Raw genomic sequence first — 22367 nt, 5'->3', positions numbered from 1 at the left:
ATTGGCAGATTGACATTGATATATTGTGCATTGCCGTGATTTTAGACAATTGCATATACAAATAAGCCTTCACCAGTGCACAGAATGTCTTTAATAAAAGGGTGGACAAGTGTCAACTGCATTTGCATTTACAACACAAACACTATGAACAGACATGCAAACTTGATAGGAAAAGTACAATCATTTTCAAAGGGAATACTTCAATATGTTCAAATGTTACAAATTTTTTGCAAACAAAGTGGTCCCTGCTTTTACCACCCTTTATTTTTTAAGGATAGTCAAGAAAGGTTGACATACTGAAAGTGAAAAATATATTACAGAGAATGTGTGCATATGTTGATATGATATGTTCTCTTGAAATGGCATTTTTCTGGCAGGACAATACATGCACACAATGTGTGATGTCCTTGTCACAGTTTGGCAACTAACGCGACACGTTTATTATTTGTCACCGCACAAGACAAAAACTCAGTAAATAATCTTCTTTTCTTGCTCACTTATCACAATGGCATTGCTGAAACACTAGTTTATTGGAAAACAAAATGTACCATAACTTTAATACACTTTAAATCAGTATTTACTTGTAAACTGTTTTTTAATAATATTAAAATTTCATTTTTCTTTCTATCTTCAAAATGCATATACTCTATTTTACAAACACTTTCCTGATGTAATGACATAGTGAACAGGTTCGGTGAGATTCACAGTTAGCACAGGGTTGCTGGGATGAGGTATATGTGGGGTAAAACATACATTCTGAACGGATCGGAACCCTCATGTTCTATCTCCCCTCTCCACGATCCTCTTCCACCCATGCAACGATTTTCCCTTCCCAGCCAGGTATAACAGCATCGTCCTGAAACACCTGAAAGACGGCATTCAGTGTTACTTCTCAAATACCCAAAGCACATTTACAGAAAGACACAGAGCATTCACTAATTCAGAACATGGGGTGTGATTTTCACCTCTTCCTTCACCGTTCCAAACTCTGGATCCAGCGATTTGAAGTGATATCGGAAACAGCCATGTCTGTCCACAGCTGCCTTGAAGTCCTGTAGCGTGACCTCCCCCAGCCTACCAATAAATAATTTATATTTAGATCACGAGACTACTATATGATGATGATATGATGTCATTCTTGCAGTCACCTCTTAGGGATGTTGACTAGGAAGGGCGTGAGAGAGCGATCTGTGTAGTAGAGTACTTTGGTTGAGGCAGCCGCACTAAGAACAGGGCTACTGTGAGAATGAGCCATCTCTGGAAAAAAGAAAACATGTATAGCCTATATTATTCTTTTCTAGTTACGCTTTTGCTCTAAAATATTTCAATTGTTAGATACTGATCTTGTATAGGTTAAAACTTGCATGTTAAATTTGTGAGCAGACCGTTCTTTTGAGTTGGTTCTTTTCAATGAATCGTTTCACAGATAGATCTAAATAAATAGGTTTGAATTTGAATGATTTTTAAGTCAAGTAATCACAAATTACCTGAAAGCTTATAAAAAAATGCTTTCATCGGTCTAAAAAGTGGCAACCCTGCATGAATTTCTTGCTGAATAGCATTGAAGTGACCTACTTGAGCTTGATGGCCATGATTCTCGGTCCGTGTGATTGGCTTTTCGTCCAGGAGACCTGGTTGAACCCTGTGGTGGTGCAACAAATCGTTTTTAAGTCGGCATGAAATTAAAATTCACTATGTCTACTTTCTAAATGCCTGTTATAGATCTTACTGTGAACTTTTCATTTGTGCATGTTTCATTTGTTATATTTTGACCTCATAATGTTAAATCAAATCATCATAACCGGTAGATATGGGCACTTTCGAAACACATGGTTCGTGAAGCTTCAAAACCCTTGCAAGTCAGAGCATTCAGAGCATGTATCAAACTGCCAAAGTCACAGATTTCAAGTAAATGTTTCAAAATTTCAATGGTTCGCTGCTAGGCTGTGATCTCTGTGAACCCATGAACCAGTGTTTATACGGTTTACCTGATACTTAATCAACTTCATAAATTTGTAGACATTTTTAATGACGCATTTGTATAGCTAATAAAAAGGTAGAGATGCAGTTAATAGTCTCTTATCGGCCTAATTAGCCAAGCTCTCCATTAAATAAACTAAATAACATTATACAGACAGATGATTTGCTAATTTAATACTTTCAAGAAAACTCAGCATAAAAACACCTTTTACAAACCAATTGCTGAGTTTTCGTTGCATTTACACCATTCTTACCACCAACGTCTGGAATTCGAGCACTTCGAATCATTTTGCTATTCAACTGATTCAAAGTATCAAAAAGTTTTGTTTCTCACATAAATACTAACTAGACCTCTTGGAGAAAACGGCAGACTTCTCTCTGGTGATGTATGCAGGACTTCTCCAATCATTTAGTCCACTCAAACTCCAACCCTGCACCGGGTGAATTCAGGTTGATTGGGACACTTTTTGCCATTGAGACGACTAGGGAAAAGTGTCCCAAATTAACATGAATTCACCCTACATCTCAAAATCCAATCAACACCCGATACATTGAACCAAATCCCTGCCCTACTTCTCCCCACATTTCCTATTATCCAGAATATTGGATACAGTTAATGGTTGACCTTGCCTTTCTCTCCTGCCTTTTCTTGGATTCTGTGGTGTGAAGGCGGTCCACCAGACTGGCCACCCCCTGCTCCAGCGTGTCCAGCATATGATGCTGTGGGTCATGACCGCTGAAACTATCCCTCAGGCTGCGCAGAGCATCTCGCACCAGATGTAGCTCGTCCCCCTGATGCACACATTCAGCCAGAACCAAAGAACACAAAATACACACATTTAGTAGAAATTGAGCGAATACTTTTTTTAAGTGAAGAATGACATGACTCACCATTCTGTGCTGGAAAACAGTGGACGATGTGTCCATCATGTGACTGTAGCCATTATTCTCACAGCCTGACAACTGGAGCAAACAATTTTGTATTAATGGAGAGCATTACACATTTGCGTAAAAGTCATATTATAGTTTATATTAAAGCTGTTTTTATTTATATGCTATTTGTATCTGCATCTTATGGGAATGTCTATGTAATGCAAAGCTAAAACAATTTGGAAGTAAATGTCCGTCTGAGACTATTGTGTGCTATGGCTCCCTCTAGTGTAATAAATGAGAGCTACAGAGAGTTTATCCACAATATCATATAGTTCACCCAAAAATGAAAATTTTGTCAGCATGTACACACCCTCAAATAGTTCCAAATCTGTATGAGTTTCTTTCTTATGTTGGACACAAAATATATTTTGAAGAATGTCAGTAACCAGACAGTTGACGGTAACCATTGACTTCCATATAGTAGGTAAAAAAAAACTATAGAAGTCAATGGTTACCTCAACTGTCTGGTTACCAACATTCTTCTTAATATCTTATTTTGAGTTCAAAACAACTATCCCTTTAATAGGACATACAATTATTGCAGAAATGGGTCCATTTTGCCCTAGTAGTTTTAGTTACCCTATGATAGCTTTCACTGATCCTGTGCAGGGCATCGTCCAGTTTTGCTTGCTGCTGCTGAAGAAGTCTGTCTTTCTGCCCAATTTCTTTCTACAAAGATAAGTGCATGTGACAAATGGGTTTTGTATGGGTTTACTATCCAGACCGTTCAAAGACGGCAGGAGCGATTCCCCCCCACCCCCATGCAGGAGAACCAACACAGCCCTATATAATTAATTAAAACACTAAAGATGATTAAAGAACACTAAAAAGGATTCAAGTATATTGGTAGGATGAATTTGCCTACTTTGTATTCACTTAGCAATCTGTTCCGTTCGCTCAACTTCCTTTCCAGTTCCACCTAAAGAACAAAATAAAGCAAAAGTTTGCAAATAAACCTTTATATATCTGATACAAGGAAGAACAAAATGCAATTACAATTATTATTATTTTATTTTTTTATTAGTGTTGTTGTCAGACTCACATTATGTCCCTCCAGTTCCTCTCTGGTCATGCTGGATCTGAGGAGCTCCTGTTTGAGCTGCAGAACTGAGTCCTCCTGCACAGACATTCTCTGCTGCAAGGCATCCTGGGTAAACAGATGGACACAGAAGCAACCCCTAATTATTCCAAATGGCAACAAATCTGCTATACACTACAAAAGCTAATGTTAAAATTAAAGAATTGAATAATTATTCATACTTTTGTTATTTATAATATTACAAACGAACACACAATTTATTATTATATATTGTATTTTATATTATAGCTATGTTCTACACTTAATTCCACCTGGTCTCACCTTAATAGCCTGCAGATTACGTGCCTCCTGCTTGTATCTTAATAGTTCTCTCTGAAAAACACATTAACACCCTCATTCAGTATACAAATTGTAGTATATTCAGCTTATTTATATACTGCACACCAGCCAGTGTTTCTTTTCAGCAATTTAAGTTACCTTCAGATCTAAAGACTCCTCCATACTCTGGTCCAGACGACTGCGGATTAAAATCTTCAATGGCAGAATAAAAAGGATATGTCATTACCATAATAGACTGTATCTGAGACATGCACAAAAGCATAATTAAGTGTTACCAGCTGCTGCTCTGAGCTGGCACTTTCTCCAAAGCTCAGAGTAGACGTCTGCTCGTCCTCAGGTAGTGACCCATGCAGCAGTAAGGCCTGAATGAAGACATGTGAGCATGAGGTTTCTAAAGCACTGAGGTAATGTGAGTATGCTATTTCACCAACATTGTTCCTAACAACAGTCATCACGTGATCAACCTTGGATGCTGTTAATTGATTAGACTTGCAGCTTCTCAATTAAAGCTGTATTCCTCTCGTATAACTCTTGCATTAGAGAATTAAAGATGCCTTCTACAGTAATGCTGATACCCGGCAAATAAAAAGAGGCTTTGAAATGCTGGATTGATGAGCTTGAAATGCTTGGTCATTGGTTCTGTTTAGAAGAGTGACATTAATCATGATGGATTAGGAAAGTCTGCCAATCTGTGCAAAGTAATAATCTTAATCCGACTGAATGAACTGCTTTACTTTTACAAGCACTAATTCTTTGCTTAAAATGTAGTAGTGGAGGTATTACACATGGGTGTTTCCAAAATGTCGACCCTGTGGACTCACTAGTTAACTGTCCGGTGTATAAAATACACATTATGGGAGCATTCTGTCATTTTTAATCATTTTTTTCATATTATATATTTTTTATTTGTGAAAGATGTCATGATCCTTTCCACCACATCTCAAATGATATTGGTGGAAATACAGTTTTTAAATATTTTGCAAAGAAAATGGCTGACTTTGTCTTGCTAAGCTATAGCATTTTATGTATCCAAAATTCACACGTATCCTAAATACACAATAATATTTTCACATGATATACACCGATCAAAAGTTTGGGGTCTGTAATATTTTAGAAAAAAGTCACTTATACTCACCTGCATTTATTTTTCAAAAATACAGTAATATTGTGGTTATGACAATTTAAGAAACTGCTTTTTTGGTATGTATTTATTCCTGTGATGGCAAAGCTGAATTTTCAGCATCGTTATATAGTCTTCAGTCACATGATCCTTCGGAAATCATTCTATTTATTCATTTTAATGCATCCTTGCTGAATAAATTGATTATATACTTACTTTTGAAAGGTATTATTATCTGTTTGCAAAATTTGACATAAAAAGCCTGATGTTGAAGAAACAACCATTTATAAATGTGTACGAATAATAACTCACCTGAAGCCTTGACACCATTTTCCTGGTCTCCTGCATCTCCTTCTCCAGCTGTTCCTGCTGGGCACATAGCTGTTCCTCCCATGTGCTGCTTTCCTCTTTCCCAGCATGCTCTGGGCCAGGAGACGGCTCGGTGGCTGAGGATTTCACTACATCATCTTCAAAGGAAACAAACAACAAAATATAAGAAAAGTATAGAAAAATATGTTGTGTAGGACCAAGCAAGGGATACATCCTACCTAGGCTTTGTGGTTGCTCCGTATGGTTCCCCAATAGCTCTCCCGAATCTTCAGATTTGGCAATAATATACTCCTCCTTAGGTGTGTGTGCTGGACTGGATGAACTGAGGCTGGAGAGATGTTGCAAAGCATCAGTGAGCAAAATAACCATGTATTTGTATGGTCCTAATTTTCAGTCATATGTAACCAGCTGGAGTAATTTGATGACAATGAAAGCCTTTTGTGTACATAAGGTCTAATGTGTTCACTTTAACTACATAACTGAACTAAAAATCTAGGGAAATTCCTGTTACAATAGACATTATCTTTCTTACCCAGGTTTTCCGTTTCAAACCACACTAATACAAAGTTCCCGAGCATTCCTAAGTCATTCATCTGTTTTCAGTAAAGATGAAATGAGAGACTCTATTTCAAACACCCCTAGCTGTTCCTCTGGCACGGGAATATGATATCGAAATTGAGATCTCTCTAACAAAGAAATAAAGACAGAATGAAGTCTGTCGCACTGAGTAAAAGACAAAGCAGCTCTCCCAGTTGATTAGCATCATCATTTTGATAAGGACTATTAGTCAGGATTACATCTTGATTAAGCTTCTGAGAATGATTACATAAAGCGTTGTGTACACATGCATGAAATTACAGCAGAATGCTTCTCTGAGAGGTGTCATATTACTGAATGTTGATTATTTTTACAAAGAGGAACATGCTGGTTTATAGTAAACCACTCCAGATACAAAACATAATCTGATCGGCTCATCTAAGACCATTTATATTTCACTGTACATTATTTACTCTAATGCATTATGAACAATGGGGTTGTTTTGTTTATTTGCAACAGACGCTATTTAATGGACATGTTTCATAACCAATTTTATATCCATTTCCTTCCAAGCTGTAGGGGTAAAAAAATAAAAAATAATTTGATTATACATAGTATAATCCAGTAAGGAAGTGACAAGCTGCTGCCTTTGTGGAGAAAAATATTATATCATTCACTCAACTGATTCATTCAGAACACTAATTCATTAAGGCACAAAACGGCTAAATGTCTTTACGGGTGAGTCATTGAATCATTTACTCAACTGATTCGTTTAAAACACTGTTTCGTTTAGGAACTAAACTTCATTTGGAACTATTTTCATTGGCAGTGCAAACATAGACAAATCAATAGGCAATATTGTATTTAAAATGTAAGGTATTTTAAATTAAAGTTATATTTATTGAACTGACATAAAAGCAATATCATGTGCTGTTAGTCTGATTCTCGATATCAGCACTTGATTAGCAGTAGTGTTTAGGTGCGGTTAAATTATGCTTACACAGAATTGTTAACACTATTTTAAAGTGACGTAGTTACAGGTTACTACATGTCCTTACCATAGTAATAACAGTAAATTAAGCATAATTATAAGTAACTAAACCGCCTAAACCAAACCCTAACCGTAACTCTAGTAAGTACATGTCATTAATGTTACTCATTAGAGTAAGTACAATGTTACTACGTCACCTTAAAATAAAGTGTAACCAGAATTACTCACCACTCGAAGTTCCTGATCAGGTGGTTTCCTATTGAAATGTCTGGATTTAGCTATTGAAAATTGTCTGCACTTAAGGGTTGTTTTTGTGTTCCACTGAGTTGCTTTTTATAGTTTTTCTATGTAAACATGCACCAGACTGACGTGTTTAACTGTTGTGCTCACATCTTATGTCTTTTGCATTTCTCACACAACACGCTGTTCTAATAACACGGCGCTCAACTTAAAAGAAGTTTAACTTTTAAAAAACTCCAGACCGTGCGTTTTTTTCCCCCTGCATCTTGTGTTTTTTTTTAAAGCAAAAACGCATTCTGTATGAATAGCGTCTTAGCCATGCTGATATGAACTTGCTTGTGTGATATTGCTTAAGTAACTGCTACTATACAATAAATCACACATTCCATATTCTGTCTTTTCAAGGCCGGTCCAGACAGACCAAGTAGCCTGTTGCATAACAGATTTATGAGTCTAACATAATGAAACATTTGTATGCAAGGACAAATATTCTCCCTAGTCATTTGCTCCACTTGTATGACCTCTTTATTGTGTATCAAAATCCCATAACTGTCAACACATTTATGGACCAAATAGTGGATTCATTTATCTGAGCATTTACCAAGCACACAGATGGCACTCACAATATTGAAGCCCGTGATTCCCGGTTGCTAGGTGATTTCACAATAGCGGGCAACACCCACACATCAATCTCTTATGTTCACAATTGACATACATTCAGAGTGAGAAAACAGTGACGTGCCAGCCACTTTCACTCATTATTAAACCTCAGCATATACAGAACACAATATTGCTGTCCAACTTATAGACAATAAGCAGTGGCTCTTATATCCTGGGATATCCAAAATGGAATGGAAGATGGAAACAGGAAGGAAATAATTATAGAGGGAGCTGTAGAATTTCATTCATACCATTTCATTTGTTTGGCTCCCATGATGCTATTTGCCCTTCTAACCTCCCATTCTGATCCAGCCCATCCCGTGGGGTTCGAGGAAGCAGCAGTGTGTCATCAACATAGCAGACGGCACAGCGCCGGTCCAAAGGGTGTGCACATCAGAAACCGCACCACACAAATCCCAGTATCCACGTAGCTACCAGTCTAGTCTGTCGGAGATGATGATGGAGAACAGATCCTAGACCATGCAAATGTCCCGGTCTGTGCGTACCCTACCTACCTGCTTGTTTGGCAGGTCTTCCTTTGGACATCCTTAACATTGTGCTGTAAACCCAGGTTAAATTACCTTTTGACTATTCCCATAGATTCAGCATTGAAAATCCCAATCAGAGGCAGCATGTGTTTCTATGATAAGCATGAGGTAATCCTGTTTATCAGTTCTGAGCCATAACAGGGGAGAAAAAGGCTTTTGAATGGGCTGCCGTCCCCCTTCTTGAATGTCCACGTTGTCTTCTGCGACTTGTACGACTCCTGTTTCTCATTCTCCCTGTTTTTGTGCCTCTCTCGAGGCAGTTCTGAGGGATTTTTCCTCTGCCTTTCTGTTTCTCTTCGCTCCTTGTCTTCCCCCTCCCTTGTTCCTTTTTTAGGAGTCAGACATGGTTCAGCCCGGCTCTGTTTACCCTCCCCTCCTCCATCTTCACCCCTCCCTTTCACACAGAGCGGTGGGCTCCAGGATGGAGGGGGGTTGGTGGGTGTGGACAGGATGAAAAAATGGTTGTGTCTGTGTGAAGATGACACATTTTAAATAACCAGCTCCGTTAAACTAAAAGCATGTAGGTTCTGATAAGTGTTTGATTTCACTGTGTGAATTACACACAATCTTATATTGTCGTATTATGTCGAAATGAGAGAGCGAATGTGTGTGTGCATGTGAAAGTGAGAGAGAGGGAGAGCGAGAGAGAAAGAGGACTTTGAGTAAGACCACGTCAGCTTAAAATCAGAGAAAAGCATACTGTTCAACAACTCTTTCTCCATTGATGTAATCAAGCCAGACTATTATATTTAATAAACCTATTTTATTTGTCTGACATTCTGAAAGGGAATGGTCATATTTTTGCAAAAACTTATACCGCAGATCAGCCTTTTTCCCCTTTTCTTTTCTTTCTTTTTTTGTGGAATTTTATTGACTATGTTATGACAATAGTTAGCTGTTTTGGTTTGTTTTTTATTTGTGTTACATTTTTATTAGTGATCAGTGGAGAATGTGTTAATAGAACTATCAATGATATTCGGGAACACTGACAAAGAAATTGGTGCATTTACTTTGAAGCAATGTTCACTCAGAAATTCGCAAATAATTACAAAGAAACAGCGAGTAACACACTGAAATTAACATCCAATTTTAAAGTGAAAAACTGAAATAGTATTTAAAACATAATAATTTTCCAATAATATTTGTTTTATTTTTACATTATACATTACTTAAACAAAAGTAATGGTCCATTGATATGAACGACCCATGTATCCCATAATGGCTACATTCCCAATTTGTGCAGAGCTGGGTGATATTGGCAGTGGATTTGGAATGGAATTAGAAAAACCTCAGTATTACTGTAAGAGATTACTCAGACAGTCACGGACAGTATTGAAGCTTTGTGCTTATGTGAAAGCTAATGTTGAAGCTAATGAAGCTTAGTAAAGCTACAAGCTACTTATAATTCAAAGAAGTTAAGCCAAAGTCAAACTGCAATTGTGAGTCAAAATATACAAGTACACCATTTTGTTCATTGTCTGACTATTTACATTTTATTTTTCATCCATCTTGCCAATACATTCAGATAAAGGTGTACATGAATATGATACATGTAAATATAATATAAAACCAAGTTGAACATGCAGTGTTGTGGCGTTGATTATTTGAGGGGATTGTTTGAGCCATTTGTTTTGTTACGATGTACCGATGTACGCTCAACGGCTGTCCGAATTTGCTCACTCGTTTTCATTCACTCCTTTGCGTGAACTGTATATAGTGGACTAACGTAGTAGGGAATAGTGATGGAGGATTTGGGGGCGATTTCGGATTCAGCCATAGTTTCATTGTCTAATTGATTAGTCTCACCTGTTAGCTGCTGGTCTTTGTCTTGTCTTAGCGTTACCTGGATGTTAGCCTCATTTGTTTACTGGATTATCCCTGTTTGTTTTTTTGGTTTCTATTAAAATACTAGGCCTGCTTAACTGCTCTTCAAGCCTCATCATTCTGGATCAACCAGTCAGCAGGTGTGACAATAGTGCTAGTCTAATGGTGGACCAACATTGACATTTCTGAGTCCGTTCCAGTGAAAGAAATCCCAAAGTCTGTTCCATTAAATGAAATTCCAGAGCCCGCTCCAGAGGGAGCAGTTCCATACACCATAGTAGTTCCAAGACATACAACATAGTCATGCTCTTCTCAAGCAAAACCGAGCTGGTGTAACTGGTCCCAAACCAGCACATGAATGCAACTATGTGTATGGTGTAGCCTATATATTTGAATCACACACTTGGTAGATGATACCTCCACAGGCTTGACTTCACATGCACGGAGCACCACATCTGACATTATGTTTCCAGCCCCATTCCACAACACCTGTCCAACTCTCTCAGATGGGACGGCAGGGATGCCCATTTGCTCATTTATCACGTCTGATTTACAGCAGATCACCAATGTTGCTGATTCATCCAGTCCCATCATTTTAGGGCATAATATTATCTTTCTGCCATAGCAGCCAGAAGGGAGCAGATAGTATCTGGCGTCACAATCCACAAACCCTTTCCTGGCAAAAGAGCTTACTGGGATGTGGCCAGCTGACATGGAGGCTTCACTCAGAACCATTCTAACTTAGCCAGGCACATATTTTTCCAGGCTTGTGAGCAAAGCAGCATTAACACTATTCAGACCCCAGTGTTTGAGACTGAATGAGTGAAGGGTGATTAAATAGGTTTTTTGTTTGAATGAGCCAGAGCGGGAAGAGGGCAGCAAAAAACACTTTACCTCATAATTGGAGACAGATCAGCGGCTGACGAAAGGTTTATGGATGGGCCATAAATACAGGGCCACAGTTGAACATGCAGCAGATCTGCTGTCAACTCCAGCCACTTCGCTGAGACAATGGACTTTAGGCCATCTTGTATTTTGATTGAGCCGTTTATCTGCCGGTTGCCAATACCTGTTATTAAGCCAATCACGCGATCTAAGATGTTTTACTATCGTCCTAATTTCTGGCGCTTTCCAAACTGGTGGGAGGGTGACATGTCAGAGGTGAGTTAAACTTCTGATGTTGCTACACATTAGCCATTACCCAAATAGCTACTTTATTTTCTTTTCTTTACTTTTTTACTTTTTTAAAGATTCAATTCGTTTTTAAATCCTTAACAATAAACACTTTTAACAGCAATTTTTACAATACTATTTTATTATACCTTAAAAGGGTCATATAATGCCATTTTTGTACAAGCTAATATGATTCTTTAGGGTCTAAATTAAAAGTTTGTAATATACTTTAAAAATTTTCATTAGTATTGTAAGAAAACACTAATTTTACCTGGTCAAAAACAGCTCTGTTTTCAGCACGCCGTTTAAGTGCATGTGTCATTAAATGATAATGAGCTTTGCTCACCCCGCCCCTCTGTTCTGTGTGTACACCGTTTGTAATAATAAACACAATAACCATAACGCGTTGTTCATTATAAACGTGGGATTCTGAATTATACTGAGAAGGTCGTACATAAAAAACATGCCGTAATGTACCCTGAGTGTAAACAGCCGCATTCATCGCGAAGCGAGTTATTCACTCACTTCAGTTATTCTGGAGGTGCAGCAGGAACACGAATAGTTGGTACCGATCCTTTTTTCAGGAGCAGCTTCTTAGCAAAACCAGCTTTACTGACCCTCGTTTGTAAAGCAGTCTGGTGAGAAATGATTCGCGCAAACATGAAAGCATTGACGTTGATCGTGGGGAATATTCCCTTCGAAAACAAAACTCAGCGACTGCGTCTTCAGCGTTTCGGGTTTAGGAACATCAAAATTACTGCTGTGTTCCTTATTGCACCCAAGAACAGAACACCACAATCGCTTAGACACCATTCTGCTCATAGACAGTGCTCCAGCGTATCAACAATGACCGTGCCGGTCTGCGCTCACGAGCGAGGGCGAGTCTGTGTTGAAACGCTGCTGTCAATCAACAATCGTGGGAGGGGCGTCCGACCATGTGACGTCACACGGTCGAACGGCTTGATTTGAGATGGGGGAAAACATATAAGAAGATTTTTAAAAAAAAACACTGGATGGATTTTTATCATTTTATGATGGCTGTGTACAGGAACTGCCAGCACACATTTCAGTACAATCAACGGTCCCACTTTATATTAAGTGGCATTAAGTACCATGTACTTATATAAAAAAATAAGTACAATGTACTTATTGTGTTCATGTTGTATTGTAAAACACTTTTCCTGCTATTGAGGTGTGATACGGGTAAGGTTAGGGACAGGTGTGGTGGATTGGGTAGGTTTAAGGTGTAAGGGAAGGGTCAACTGTGTAATTACAAATGTAATTACATAAATTAATTACAGCTGTAATTACATGCAGGAATTTTTTTAATGTAAGTACAATGTAAAAACATGTAGTTACACAATAAGTACATTGTATCAAATTATTAATTTCAATGTAAGTATGTTCAATGTTGGGACCCAATCAACTTGTAAAAGTGCATGTACCATTATATGACCCCTTTAACATTGGATTTGAAATCATGTTAGTTCATAATAATGTTAATTTAGGCTATATGATTAATGTTAAAAATGTATCAGCATACACTACCGGAATTTTTTCTTTTAGCAAGGACACCTTAACTTGATAAAAAGTAACAGTAAAGACTGTTAATGTTACAAAAGATTTATATTTCAAACATGCTGTTCTATCAAACACATACTGTTAAAATGCTTTAAAGTTTCCACAGAAACGTTAAGCAGCACCAACATTTTCAACATTGATAATAATAAGCAGCAAATCAGCATAGAATGATTTCTGAAGGATCATGTGACACTGAAGACTAGAGTAATGCTTCTGAAAATTCAGCTTTGCATCACATGAATAAATTACATTCTAAAATATATTAACAAAGAAACCTGTTATTTTCAATTGTAATAATATTTTACAATATTACTGTTTTTTCAATGAAATAAATGTAGTCTTGGTGAGCAAAAGAGTCTCTGAAACACTGAAAAATCTTAACGAGCTCAAACGATTGATGGTAGTGTATTTATAATTAACAATTAGATTATTAAATGAACAACTACTGTAACAGTATTGCTTTTGTTACAGCATGATGATGCATTAATTATTGCTAACAAATTGAATTTCAATGTAAAGACGTTCCCTTAACAGAATGTTCTTTATGAGCTAGTCACATTATTAGAACTGCAGGTTCCAGTCTTTTGCAGTATTCAGTTTGCCATTTTCCCTTACACAGGTGAGAATGGACAGGGATCGCTTTGTAGTCATCCTGGATGTGAGGCACTTCTCTCCAGACGAACTGATTGTCAAGGTCAATGACGATTATATTGAGGTTCATGCGAAACGTGATGAAGAAGGGCAGGTAACAAAACAAGTATTCAAACTCACCTTTATTTTATTCACCATTTTGAACTTGGCTGTTCTGGATTAGTTATTTGCATAAATTAAGTTTATTGTAGTATTGTGTTATATAGGGCATAAATTTCATCTAAATGTTGGGGGGGGGGGGGGCATAAACATAACATTCCGCAAGAGCAATTTTTGAAGGGGACACCAATAATACAGGCAAAATTGTACTTTCTATGGATATGTGTACACAGAGGAAAGCCTTACTACTATTATTAGAGTAGCTAGCATTGAGCATGCCGTTATCCTTCTTTTCGAAGTTTCTCTTTGGTTCATTGAAAAAGCTGACTAAATTGACCAAAATATTCTTCATTGGTGTGCGAAATTGACAAAAAAATTATCTCTATATTTTTATGGATTTTATCGATAATGATAATTAGACAATATTTTGCTGAGTGTGTTATTGTGCTGGTAACTTGGCATGTTTAGGACTGCCGTGGACAGCCGACTCCTAAAGTTTTTGATATTCTTCATATTCTGTGTGGCGGTCAGTTCACAGCAGTGACAGAAATCATTTTTCCAATAAGTTTCAATTCATTTTTACCTTCATTGGCATTTTTACCTTTATAAATGTATTTTTAAACCTAAATATATGCATGCATTATCTTTTGTGTCAATTTCATACATTTAATTAAATTTAATTATAATAAAAAGACACAATAGGGCTAATAATTCTAATATGCTGATTTGCTGCTCAAGAAACATTTCTTATTATTATCAATGTTGAAAACAGTTAATATTTTTTGTAGAAATGATGATCCTTATGATCAACTTAGATATTTTTTTGGAGGATTCTTTGTTGAATAGAATGTTCAAAAGAACCACATTTATTTGGAACAGAAATCGTTTGTAACATTATAAATGTCTTTACTGTGACTTTTGATCTATTTATTGTGTCCTTCTCTAAAAATTTTGAATGTCAATTCTAGTTTTCAATTCTTAAAGTCAATTCAAATTTATTCTCAGTGACGTGTAATTGTGCATTGACTGGTTTACATCACTTCAAAGAAACTGTATCTGTTACAGGATGAGCATGTCGTTGTGGCAGAGGAGTTTTACCGGAAGTTTAAGATCCCATCCGGTGTGGATCCAGGGTCCATCACCTCCTCTCTGTCCTCTGATGGCTTTCTGACCGTCAGCACATCTCGCCGCGTGCAGGACATCACCTGTGACGAGAAGCCACCAGCACAGAAGTAAACCCGTCGATAGCTGCACCTCTGCCTCCCTTCTCCAAACAAACCCAGCAGCTTCACCACGACTGAGAGAACCATCAGTATTACAACAGGCATAAGATCACATGCTTTAATGCAACACATAGAACCAAACAAAGTTATATAACCATATACAAACATATCTGTCCATACTGTGCAATACAATGTCAAGCAAAACGCGCAGTACGTCAGTGCTTTAGGCCTGTAAATGCAGGTTGTTACAGGAGATGGGTTTGGTTTGTTATATTTATGGCCTACAGTTGGATGTTGTATGTAATTATGTGGCTGACTTGGATGATGATTGTAACTTTGGCTTTGAGAGGAAGCAGAATTGAAATGGGATGTTGTGCAGCATCTGAATACTGATGAATGCTGGTATAAAGGATCTCATCTGGTGATATCTCAGCAATCTGAATGTAAAGTTTGCTGCACTTATGAATCTGTTTGATACTGGGGTCTAAACTAACAGACTAAGTTGAATGTGTTTTGCTGAATGTTGTTGCACTTAATGGACAGTAATAATGATGACTTTGTAAATGAATATATATGATTAATCACTGACAGTGTCAAGCTGTATGGACATCTATTATATGAGACAGACAAATGTGCCTTATTTACCTCAGTGGTGTAACAAGATGCCATGGATCACATTTGATTGTCAAATGTGGTGTAATAAAAAATAAAAAACACATCCTGAGTTTGGATTGCTGATGACAGGGGTGTAGTTACTGACATAATTCCCCTTGTGACATCATTTCCAAAGTGCTTTAAATTTAATTTTCCATACCTCTTAAAGTGACGTATTACAACTAACAACTGTGACAGTAGCTAATTTCAGCATTAAAAAATAAAAAAAGGTTGTTTCTTTTTCTTCTTTTTTTCTGCACAATTTACAAAAGTACGGTGACACATTGCTGCTACATAGATATTATTTTTTCCCCTCAATTATGTCGTAATAACGAGATCTTATGTCGTTAAAACAACATATTTTCTCGTAATAACAAGATCTTATGTTGTTAAAACAACATCTTTTTCTCGTAATAACGAGATGTTATGCCTTTATCCACATAAAATTGATAGGCTATCACACCTTTATCACACTTCTACGTTCAAAAAGCTGAAGCAAATAGTAGCAGCCCCCAATCAGGCAAAATTAGCCTAATCAATGAGGCCCTTTTTTTTAAATATATTTTATATACGTTTTTTTTAATATAATATATTATATATAAGATGTATTTTTGTTAATAGGCTATATCTTCATTACCTAGAGATATAATTAAACAAAAAGTGGTCAAAACACATCTAACAGAACATAGCCTAAGTTGTTTATTTTTTACAACATTGTCTTCTTATTTTGTTTAATTAAGGAAATGTCAATCTTCGTCTTTATAACAGAAGATACAATACAAAACAAAAATCTTTAAGATACAGCCTACAATCTTCACAACGGATTGTCACCTTATAAGCAGTCCTTTTTGTGGTGGAATAAGCAATGCTACACTGTAAAAAAAGAAAAGTTGACTTAACTTAAAATTATAAGGCAACTTGCTGCAACGATTTTTTGAGTTGACTCAACTAATAGAGTTTACTCAACTGGAGATGTTTTAGTTGAGTCAACTCAACTACAGAGATGTTTTAGTTGAGTCAACTCAAAAAATCTGTGCAGCAAGTTGCCTTATAATTTTAAGTTAGGGACCGTTCGGTATTTATGGAAGGGGCCACCGGAGGAAAATAGGGGAGGGTCATGTCTTTTTATTCTTTGTTGAGGGGAGGGTCATCCAACTTTTTTTTAGTCTAGGGGGAGGGTCACCCAACTTTTATATTCATGAAAAAAGCAACATTTCAAAGTGGCTTGTTTGGTGCTATTTTTTTCCATTTAGCTCCATGTTGATCTCGCGTTATCAGCCCCCCTTCGATATCAGATGGGTCTGACCCAACAAAAATCCAGTTTGGCGCTGTTTGACAGTGCGCGAACACTTCAGTTCACGCTTAGAAAAAGTGCATCATGTCAGAACAGAATGCCAAAGAAATGTTTACCCGGCAAAGCTTTAAAGCACATGCAAATTATGAACTTTTGTGATTGCGAATAAGTGCACAGTGTCCTGTGAGTGTAACTCTACCGCTGCATTAACATGTGATGTGAATGTAGCCTACGTCGAGTTTTACAGTATTGGGACTGAGGCGCCAGAACTGCAGCTGATAGAATATAGCGCGATACTACCATATTTTAGTTTACATTCTTATTTTGTTTCCACTATGTGTAAGATGTAGGGCTACCACATCTTTAAATTACTATTATTATTATTTAAGTTAACATAATAAAATACGTAGACCTACACCACAAAAACTAGTTGAGGATAAATTCGTTAAAATTGGGCGATTCCAGTGTTATGGACGTGACATTTGCAGTCAAAACTTGAAATATAAATTATCAGAAAATGCATTTAATACCAATATTTTTAAACGTCTGAAAGTAGTCAAGACATTAGAAAAATATCAGTCTGTACACATGCGTTTCATATTTAATATGAGGGAAATACACATGTGACGTGACACAAAAAATCTTTAACTTTTAGGTGGCAAAATATTTTTTAGTAATTCTATAAATAACACTGTGCAAACCAAAATATATATAGCCTACCCACCGGATGAATAAAGATCGGCCTCCACAGAACATAAAATATTATTTTTATTTTATTTTTCGTGTTCGCATTTATGTGAAAAAAAAAAAAACAATGTTACGGGCGTGACAGTTCTCCATTATAGACATGACTGCTCTGAAAGCGACTTTAAAATTTTCACAGAGACCTCAAACAGAAAGCACAAAGCCTTTCTTTAAAGTGAATTTCGTTTTTTTATTAATTGAATCTTAATTTTAATCAATGTTTCATCTGGTTTTATAAGAAGTAAATATAGTAGAAAATAGATAATCATGGCATGGAGGCGCGGGCGAGTGAACTGGACTCTTGTCTCATAAATGAACCGAAACTCAGCGTAAGGTATGCTACTTGCCTCACAGACCTGATAAATATATAGAAAGCTTGAAATGTCTACTTTTTGAACAATTCAAAACGAAGGAAAACGGACTGCTTTCTGTTAATGAAATGTGCATTTCTCTCTGGCGCGTTCTGGGGTGGCACTGGACGTGCACTGGACACCCCTGACATGCGATTGGCCACCCCAAAATTTTATTTGCTGCTGGCAGATGCTGATGCTGATTTAAAAAAAAAAAAAAAAGTTCGCCGGCAGCGCGTCGCGCGCGCAGTTTTCAAACGGACGAGCAGAGGACGAGAGATGGTTGCAAGATACCGAACTTCACCGAATAAGAAAACATCATATTTGAAGTAAGTTTTCAAGGTTTAACATCAGGGTGGTTTGCTCCGAATACATTAGGCCTAATACACGCATACACCTTGCTGTGTGTTCTGAGAAGATCGAGACGCGTCGTCAACTTCTTTGCAGTCGACACAGAAAACACTTGTTTTAATAAACAATTAAAATGTCTCCTTGCTATATTTGACATATTAATAATCATTACTTTTGCCGGTTCTTTTTGACAGCTTTTAGATGCTTTGTTGGCAGCGCCACCCACATGTTGAACGAGTCACACCGCATCAGCACCGAAAACATGATTTTTTTTTTCAAATCTAAAATCAAAAATCGTGATACGAACCGGATCGTAGGTTTGGACAAAGCAAAACAAAACAATGGCTATCTGAACATCTTTGCCAAGCGCAAACCAGTACAGAAGTAGCTAGGCTAATCAATAAATTATCGGGGAGGGTCATGCCTTTTTTCACAATCATTTTGGAGGGTCATAGAAAAATTTATTGCTGGCGAAGGGAGGGTCATGTCTTTTTTGACAACAGATCTCAAAACTCCTCCGGTGGCCCCTTAAATAAAAAACGAACAGTCCCTTAAGTCAACTTTTCTTTTTTTACAGTGTATATATAATTTTTTTTGTACCACCTCCTGCGAGGTTCTGAGCGAGCTGAGGCCATAGACTGTAAAAAAATAGGCGAGCTGAGGCGATACTAAAATGTGACGTGAAAACACGGCAGACTGCTGATTGGTCAGAGAGAATCGTCACTATTCACTGCGTCATCATTGAACGCGCCAGACAGAGTATCCTGAATAAAAAAACAGCAAAAACAAAAACAGCATACACTCAATTTCATACATTGTCCTGTGTGTGTGGGTAGCGGGTGTGTGTCGCGTAGAAAATTAAGTCATGACAGTTTCCTGCGGCGTCGCTATGACGACCAGGTACTATTGTGGAGTCCAGTCGAGTTGAGCTGGTACTGGTAATGGAAAAGCGCCTTTATATTCAATCCTGGGTGCATATGGTCAGTACACTCTGCACTGACATTCATTGCTCTAGCTTATTGCGACCCGAGTACAAGTCCCGGTTCGTCAAACGTGATACTATACTTTCCTATCATAGTAAAAGTATATATATAATATATATATATAAATATACTCTAAACTGATGCAAGTTAAGCTCCATCCTCACACAAAAATAAAATCAGCATTTTTTTCAGCCATTACATCAACACCTCTCATAATGGGAGTGGGGGAACGGATTCCGACAGCTGTTTTTTTTTTTGCCGTCGGATTCTGTTCCACCCATATTTCTGACACACTGAGGTTGTAATATTTATCAAATTGATGCTGTTTAAGCTCCACCCACAAACAGAATAGAATAAACATATTTTAAGCCGATACATCAACATCTCTCATCATTGGGGTGGGGGAATTCTGTTCCCCCTATGTTTCTTACACAATGAGGTTTTGATATTTATCACATTGCGCATAATTACCAAACCCAATAGCCTAGTGGTCAGTACACTCTGCACTGTAATTCATTGCAGATTCATTTAAGCTCCTTCCACACACAGAATAGAATAAGCACATTTTAAGCCGATACATCAACATCTCTCATCATTGGGGTGGGGGAACGGATTTCGACAGCTGAACTATTTGTCGTCGGATTCTGTTCCCCCTATGTTTCTTACACAATGAGGTTCTAATATTAATCACATTGATGCTAACTATCAAATCCAATAGCCTAGTGGTCTGTACACTCAGCACTGTAATTCATTCAAATTCATCTTATTGCGACCTGAGTTCAAGTCCCGGTTTGTCAAACTTTCTTGATACTATACTGTCCTATCATAATAAAAGGCAAAAAATATATTCTTTATACTGATGCAAGTTAAGCTCCATCCACACACAAAAATAAAATCAGCATTTTTTAAGCCATTACATAAACACCTCTCATAATGGGAGTGGGGGAACGGATTCCGACAGCTGTTTTTTATTGCCGTCGGATTCTGTTCCCCCCATATTTCTGACACACTGAGGTTGTAATATTTATCAAATTGATGCTGTTTAAGCTCCTTCCACACACAGAATAGAATAAGCACATTTTAAGCCGATACATCAACATCTCTCATCATTGGGGTGGGGGAACGGATTTCGACAGCTGAACTATTTGTCGTCGGATTCTGTTCCCCCTATGTTTCTTACACAATGAGGTTCTAATATTAATCACATTGAAGCTAAATATCAAATCCAATAGCCTAGTGGTCTGTACACTCAGCACTGTAATTCATTCAAATTCATCTTATTGCGACCTGAGTTCAAGTCCCGGTTTGTCAAACTTTCTTGATACTATACTGTCCTATCATAATAAAAGGCAAAAAATATATTCTTTATACTGATGCAAGTTAAGCTCCATCCACACACAAAAATAAAATCAGCATTTTTTAAGCCATTACATAAACACCTCTCATAATGGGAGTGGGGCAACGGATTCCGACAGCTGTTTTTTATTGCCGTCGGATTCTGTTCCCCCCATATTTCTGACACACTGAGGTTGTAATATTTATCAAATTGATGCTGTTTAAGCTCCTTCCACACACAGAATAGAATAAGCATATTTTAAGCCGATACATCAACATCTCTCATCATTGGGGTGGGGGAACGGATTTCGACAGCTGAACTATTTGCCGTCGGATTCTGTTCCCCCTATGTTTCTCACACAGTTAGGTTTTGATATGTATCACATTGGAGCTAACTATCAAATCCAATAGCCTAGTGGTCTGTACACTCTGCACTGTAATTCATTCAAATTCATCTTATTGCGACCTGAGTTCAAGTCCCGGTTTGTCAAACTTTCTTGATACTATACTGTCCTATCATAATAAAAGGCAAAAAAATATATTCTTTAAACTGATGCAAGTTAGGCTCTATCCACACACAAAAATAAAATCAGCATTTTTTAAGCCATTACATAAACACCTCTCATAATGGGAGTGGGGGAACGGATTCCGACAGCTGTTTTTTTGCCGTCGGATTCTGTTCCCCCCATATTTCTGACACACTGAGGTTGTAATATTTATCAAATTGATGCTGTTTAAGCTCCCTCCACATACAGAATAAAATAAGCACATTTTAAGCCCATACATCAACATCTCTCATCATTGGGGTGGGGGAACGGATTTCGACAGCTGAACTATTTGCCGTCGGATTCTGTTCCCCCTATGTTTCTCACACAGTTAGGTTTTGATATGTATCACATTGGAGCTAACTACCAAACCCAATAGCCTAGTGGTCTGTACACTCTGCACTGTAATTCAATGAAGTTCATCTTATTGCGACCTGAGTTCAAGTCCCGGTTCGTCAAACTTTCTTGATACTACTGTCCTATCATAATAAAAGGCAAAAAATATATTCTTTATACTGATGCAAGTTAAGCTCCATCCACACACAAAAATAAAATCAGCATTTTTTAAGCCATTACATAAACACCTCTCATAATGGGAGTGGGGGAATGGGTTCCGACAGCTGTTTTTTATTGCCGTCGGATTCTGTTCCCCCCATATTTCTGACACACTGAGGTTGTAATATTTATCAAATTGATGCTGTTTAAGCTCCTTCCACACACAGAATAAAATAAGCACATTTTAAGCCGATACATCAACATCTCTCATCATTGGGGTGGGGGAACGGATTTCGACAGCTGAACTATTTGCCGTCGGATTCTGTTCCCCCTATGTTTCTCACACAG

The 22367-nt window shown here is 37.4% G+C and overlaps 2 protein-coding genes across 2 annotated transcripts; one reads left to right on the top strand and one right to left on the bottom strand.

The window, feature by feature from the left end:
• Window positions 1–244: 244 nt before the first annotated feature.
• dixdc1a (DIX domain containing 1a) lies at window positions 245–9088 on the bottom strand. The gene is made up of 15 exons (XM_084125491.1): window positions 8421–9088; window positions 5960–6069; window positions 5724–5878; window positions 4567–4653; window positions 4430–4483; window positions 4274–4324; window positions 3956–4060; window positions 3779–3832; window positions 3493–3582; window positions 2872–2943; window positions 2611–2772; window positions 1576–1642; window positions 1149–1257; window positions 966–1074; window positions 245–865 (listed from the first exon to the last, which is right to left on the bottom strand). Exons 1-15 carry the CDS (start codon window positions 8441–8443, stop codon window positions 782–784), a joined length of 1332 nt encoding a protein of 443 aa, XP_083981617.1. The 5' UTR covers window positions 8444–9088; the 3' UTR covers window positions 245–781.
• Window positions 9089–11495: 2407 nt separating this feature from the next.
• cryaba (crystallin, alpha B, a) lies at window positions 11496–16137 on the top strand. The gene is made up of 3 exons (XM_084125526.1): window positions 11496–11702; window positions 13915–14040; window positions 15111–16137. Exons 1-3 carry the CDS (start codon window positions 11553–11555, stop codon window positions 15279–15281), a joined length of 447 nt encoding a protein of 148 aa, XP_083981652.1. The 5' UTR covers window positions 11496–11552; the 3' UTR covers window positions 15282–16137.
• Window positions 16138–22367: the final 6230 nt, after the last annotated feature.

This window comes from Abramis brama, assembly GCF_963993115.1.
Source record: "Abramis brama genome assembly, chromosome: 10".
In the NCBI taxonomy this organism is placed as follows: domain Eukaryota; kingdom Metazoa; phylum Chordata; class Actinopteri; order Cypriniformes; family Leuciscidae; genus Abramis; species Abramis brama.
Note: the sequence above shows the minus strand (reverse complement) of the source record. Positions and strands in the feature narration are given on the sequence as shown.